This window comes from Megalops cyprinoides, chromosome 23, assembly GCF_013368585.1.
Source record: "Megalops cyprinoides isolate fMegCyp1 chromosome 23, fMegCyp1.pri, whole genome shotgun sequence".
NCBI lineage: Eukaryota > Metazoa > Chordata > Actinopteri > Elopiformes > Megalopidae > Megalops > Megalops cyprinoides.
In genome coordinates, this window is record NC_050605.1 from 11,894,508 (window position 1) to 11,900,841 (window position 6,334).

Consider the following 6,334-nt stretch of genomic DNA (forward strand, 5'->3'; position numbering starts at 1 on the left):
TATTAAACGGACTTCGGTTTAAAACAGTCAATGGTAACGCGAATGTAGCTGAAACGCTGGTTTTATTTGAATGATGCAATTTCTTTGTTATATGCAAACCCGGAGGGTGGCGATTTTGCTGGCGAGCTAACGTGTACATAGGCTAGATGTAAAAGGTGGAATACCTGGTGAGCTAACTAGCAACCACGTTATTTTGTTTTTGTAGTTACTTATAACTTAAACATATGATGAATCAAACCTTGTTTATTATGTGGTACATGGCACCTTCAAAATGTATCTGCACATGTAATTGACTTTTTTATTGCTCTAACGTCCAGGTTTAAGGGCATAATAACTTGATTTTAATAATCTCTCCTTATACGAATCAAGTTGCACGATCACAGCATTGACCAGATGAAGCAAACCTATGGGACAATGCTATTTCTTTTATTAAACTGAATTTATTTTAAATTATTAAATATGACAAGAGCTATGCATGTTTGTGAATATTGGTTTATTTTAGGTCCAAGCAAATCGTTTCATTGGTCATGTGATTCATCGATAGCTATAGGGTGGTGTGTACCCGATATGACTCATTTTTTAAATTATTTTGCATATTCATCGGAGTGGGACGGATGACAAAAATAAGTAGTAAATCACATTATGCTCTATTTATTCATTTGGCAGACGCTCTTATCCAAATTGACTTACAAGAAGTGCATTCAGTAGGGTTAGTCAATTAGCCATACGGATACTGAATCAATAGTGTCCTTCTTGAAATGTGCCATTGTAGGAAACATGAACACAATGGGAATAAGTGTGGTCACAGGGCACAAGTGCTGTCAGTACATACGTACATATGGCCTGCACAATGAATATTGCCAGTCTTTTAAACAATCAAAAAAAAAATCATTTTTTATTAAAAGTTCTGGCACCACTAATGAGTTACTCATTTTTTACTTTTCTTTTTTTTGCCTTTCTTCCCTTTCTTTTTCGACTCTGGCCAAGCAAAACCTCTGAATTCCAGACAATCCACTGCATTGTGGGAAATGTAGTAGACATTCTCCATGGCAGCTGGGCTGAAAATGTCCACCTCCCTCTTTGCAGATTTGGCACTTGAGGACCTTTTGGATGACCTCTTCCTTTTGCCCTTTTTCACTGGTCTGGCACTGTGAGACCTAGATTTCTGAGGCTTTAGAAAGAAAAGAGACGTGACAATATAATGTGCAGAATTGTATGGAAATGGCCAATGCAGACCTGATCGATATTCCTTTCTGAACCAATTTCAGCTCTGTTCTGAACTCTTCAACTGAAGTCTGATGAGAAGTATAAAACGATGCCTTGTTACATTAAAAAGAAACATGCACCTATAAAACCAAGTTTTGGCAGTGACAAAGTTTTTGGATCAAGAACTGACACATTTTAAATAACAATAAACGTGACTGTAACACAAATAAGAGATAGAGATTATCAAGAAAAGATATCCACATGCTGATCCTGAAGTTCCAGTAAATTGGATTTTCAAATTTCAACTTGACTGGCTGCCTCCATTGTCTTATTACTTATACCAAGGACGTTTATGTGTAATCCTTGCATATGCAGGTGACAAAGACCACAAACTGGCTGTTTACCTAGTTCACTAAATAAGCCTCTTTGTGGGAGTTACAGATCAGTGTATGAGTATCTTGTCTCTTTTGTGTAAGCATCCTGCCCCATTTTCCTTCATCTGAAAAAAATATGTCCATACATTTTTCCTAAACGTAACAATACTGTACCATTGTAAGTATCCGTTTTGTTACACAGTTGAATGACTTCGTTCAGTCCTCATAGTCTAAGAAGAAAAGACATATCCAAAGACAATTTCGTTACAAATTAAGAATATATTGCCTACCAGCGGTTATGCATAGCGTACAATGTAATAATGTGCTCAACAAGAGGCCCTTATTTGGGGGAAAATTGCAAATGAAGTATATTTTATATTTGGAAAAACAAGATGTGCCTGACAGTGAAATTAAACATGTACTGAGATTTGTAATCTAGCTAGTCCAGGTCATCAATTATTAAACCAGTATAACTGCAGAATATCACTGAACATTTAAAGCGGGGAGGAATTCAGTCGCTATAGGAAACAAACCCTCCGGTGTAACATTCTGAATCGCCCGTTTTACGGCGACATCGTCAAAGATGAAAATAGGTTCTGAGCGTTCAGAAACATTAACAGTGTTAAGTTCAAAAAATTAACATAATATCGACATTTTCTTACTTTTATGTCCCCTTACTTGAGTGATTTGAGTGATCGCTGGGTGAGGTCCTCTTTGTTGATGTAAGGTTGTCGTAGAGACGAGCGTTGGGAGCTCAGCTTCTATTGGATTCACTTGCGAGCTAGTGTATTCAGCTGTTGTGGTAGTTGCTGTCTCGTATATCCCTGTTTTGGGCCCCCCCCGCAAAGTAGCCGAACTGACGTCCGTTGACAGTAGCTGAAGTTAAGCTGCTGTTTTATCACTGCCTATCAATTTATAATGAACCCTTAACAAATTCGAAACCCCTTATCCAAATACAAGTTCCAAATTTGTCGCCTACTCCAACTTAGTGATAATATCCCGCACATCTGGTTGAAAACGAGGCATTGTTGTCATTCCCATCAAAAGCAAAATATAGCGCCTGCTTCTCCAACAGATAAAACATTTAGGCATCCATTCATAAGAATCATTTTAGTCTCTCAGATAATTTAATAATCGACCAAGTACAATGGCACACAAGCGAAAAAAAAAAGAATTTGAAATTGGAAATAGCCTATCATAGCACCTATCAAGTAGAACATTTGCTGCGTGGTTTTAAATGACAATTTGAATAATAGTTGTCATGGCAAGAAAAAAGCTTTTCCGCCCATGGAAAATGCGACTTCCTTGACTCTTGTATATGAAAGGTAGCAAAGAAACAACGAAGGCTACAAAATCAGTGTATCTTAAACCGGCAACTCTTTATTAATACGAGTTCTCTGAAAGAACAAAATTACAACTTTTATTTCATTATTCAATATCATTCTGTCTAAATTTATGATTGCACATTACCCTGAAAACAGATAACTACACAGACACAGTAATTCCAAGTTGCATATTGTATCCTTACAATAGACACGCACACCCGACAATAAATCCACAATGCAGGAGCCTCAAAGATAACTTTATATGTGTATACACCATACATAACACATCACATAACTGTACAATTACAGGTTTCAAACATTGTAAAACACCCTGTTATTGTTTCTACGTGAATCCTGAATAAGGCAGTCATTTGTAGCCCATGGGTTGAATAGAAAAAAATACTGTTTGGCATTTTGGCACTATAAAAGAAAAAAAAAAAATCCCATAGATTTGAAATCATTATTAAGACACAAGCGAAAATCAACATACAGCACCAGATATATCCAAGTCTCACCTAATAATTTGAATGTTCAGCCATTTACTGATCAATGCTAAATTCTGTCACCAGCATGTATTACATTTTTTGAGATAGGGTGTGAAGAAATTAAATTAATAACTCAATGAGATGCTAAGGTGCCTAGAGCATTAGGGTAGTTTATTAGCAGTGACACATGGGCTTTCAAAAAGATGAAAATACCTGTCATCCAGAATGTTTCCTTCTTGGCTGGTTGAAGGACTGTGGTCCTGAACACATTTGATCATGACTTTATTGCATATACAATGTTAAAAGCCTTTCAAAAATATTGCCTTTTTAAAAAATGGAGTGAGGCAATGGCAGCCATCATTAAAAACACATTTCCCGAGTAGTTCTGTGCTTTGTATTTCAGCTAATGCACACATTCAGCAAAGAACAAGCAAACAACTCATAACCCTGCTTTATAAATTCTTCTTTGAGAAAGTGTATGGCAGCTTCATCCAACACACTGCTAATATTGCAGTACATGTAATTTATCGTTTTATGACTGAGGATTTTCTGTTCCTGTTTTGCAGGGGTAGTAGCTTTGTGGAGGGACATCCATTTTAAATCACATTTGCAATGATATAATAGTTTATCAAATAAAATTGATAGTTTGATGGCACATAAAGGCTTGAACATTTTCCCGTCTTTATTAAGTATTGAGATTCTGATATTCTACGTTCTTTTGGCTATGTTGCCATTTCTTTGACAGAAACCAGAAATTGGATGTCCTTTCCTTCTTGCAAAGAGGATGCCCGGGGCAATTTTTCATATGATAAAAGTACAGACGTTGTATATCAACAGTGTGCTACCCTACAAAGTATAGACTGCATAGCTTTTAGTTTTGACTTAAAGCATTGAACACGCAGCCCAGTAAGAAGGCTAAACTCTGAGGTTCTTCTTCTTGGGGTAACATTACAATAGTACTGCACCTGTGATTTTTTCTTTATCTAAAATGCAACCTTGCTGCCTCAGGCTTCTTACAGGAGGAAAGCATCCAATCACTAGAGTTAACAAAGACATTATTAAAACCTATTCAGCAGTTCTGAACAGCTGAAAAAGACAACAACTCATCATGGCTGCTTGATATTATCCTGTATATTCAACACTCATAAACAGATATGGCATGGCAGGAGAATGCCCCTCATCTCAATACACTATTCATAGCCTGAACATACTTATCTCTCATTTCAAAACAGGTTTTCCTCCCATTGAAACAATTACTACATAAATCACTTGATAGAAAAGATCATCAATCTGATCATCAAGCTTGCCATTTAACAAACTACAACTGGGAGAGGAACCAAAGTTCCCAAAAGGCCACAGGGTCTGCTGGTTTGTCCCAGTTCCTCAGCACTTAACAGGTTCATTTAAAATCAATAATTGGATGCAGAGTCAGAAGCAGTTTGGAAGGTAGCTCAGACTTTGCATCTGCTTTGAATGTGGACAGGTGACTGTGCTCCATTAATGATTTAATGTTGCACCAAGACACAAGATAAACCAGCAGACCTCCCATCCCTCAACAGACATGGGACACCTTCCACTAAAGCTCAACAGGAACAATAACATTTCATGTGCAACAGGCATAATCTATCCATTTACTAAAAGCAACCTGTATGGAAAGAGCTCATACAAAACATTTACAATAGCTTCCACACAAATCACTGATTTAGTAGTGTCTGAATAGTTCAACATTTCTTGTTTTACAAAAAGTATTTGTAACAATAGAAAGGTGTCTCTGAACTTAGAGGACACCTATGACTGTTCTCCCAAAGTCATATTATTAGTTGTTCAACTATCAGTTCACATGCATTACTATGATGAGCTTTTAGCTACCTTTCAGCTTTGTGGAAAAATAAATAATATTTGAAACTCAATTACCAGTAAAGTGACGAGGGAAGATGTACCAAGCACATAGCACGTCAATGGGAAATCTTGGTGCATCCAACCAAACACTTTTCCTGGGTCTAATTTTTCATAAAACTACCCTGGGTGCCTTTTGACCACAGCCATGCACAGTCGTACAGTCAATACTAAGGTTTATGATATAACAGATCAGTCAGAGCTGTACATGATAAGCTTACATAATCACTATTCAGTGGGAAGTTAATATGAAGGGAGACATCTGATCCGCAAGCTTAAGTCCCTCGGATCAAACAATGAAAAAAATGTGCACTTGAAAAAAATACCAAGGTAACATCTGTGTCCGTGTCACAGGAGAATGTTCTCTGACATAACACTTGCTGGATTCAAACGTACAACCTTGCTTTTCGACCTGTTTTTCACGGAATCATAGTCATTTCTATGACAAACAAGCAATTAAAAAAAAAAAAAAAAGCACCGCAGTGGGCCTGAATAAGCTGTATTCAGGAGGGCGACATTATTCACCAAGGACACTTACACCTAGAGTCCAGTGCTCGGTTTTTGTGCTATTCTTCTCTCAGATGTGCTGTAGTCAGAGCTGTGGGCTCAGACACTGAATTGCAGACCTTGGGATAGAGACTGTGAGACATAAAGCTCTCCTGAGTGCACTGCCACTCTTGTTTTTGATTTTCTTTAATGATCAGAGGGACCGAGGCCCTAACTTCCATCATCACAGTAAGTAAAAGCCGAGAACAGGCACTACACAGCAGGCCCCTGTAGCCCTGGCAGGGAGGCCCCCCTTGCTCCATTCTCTCAGGGCAGTCTTATGCGGGGCTCGATGCCTGCTGTCTTTGCTCTTGGTAGGAGCACCGCAGAGTATATTTGGCAGCCAAGAATGATTCATTTAATTGATTTGATAATAATACACTATCTTGCAGATGCTCCAATTGTACCCCAAAACAATGAATGTGTGTGATTACTGTCATGAATTTTGTATTCAAAACATACAATAAAAAGGGTGGGTAATTTTGTTCACAATTACAAACTG

At 37.7% G+C, this 6,334-nt stretch overlaps 1 protein-coding gene across 1 annotated transcript; it reads right to left on the minus strand.

Moving 5' to 3' along the window:
- Window positions 1-876: 876 nt before the first annotated feature.
- Window positions 877-2,287, minus strand: LOC118770079 (small lysine-rich protein 1). Its single transcript, XM_036517500.1, has 3 exons — window positions 2,259-2,287; window positions 1,755-1,810; window positions 877-1,171 (listed from the first exon to the last, which is right to left on the minus strand). The coding sequence occupies exons 2-3, from the start codon at window positions 1,755-1,757 to the stop codon at window positions 929-931; spliced, it is 246 nt and encodes an 81-aa protein (XP_036373393.1). The 5' UTR covers window positions 1,758-1,810; window positions 2,259-2,287; the 3' UTR covers window positions 877-928.
- Between the last annotated feature and the right edge of the window lie 4,047 nt (window positions 2,288-6,334).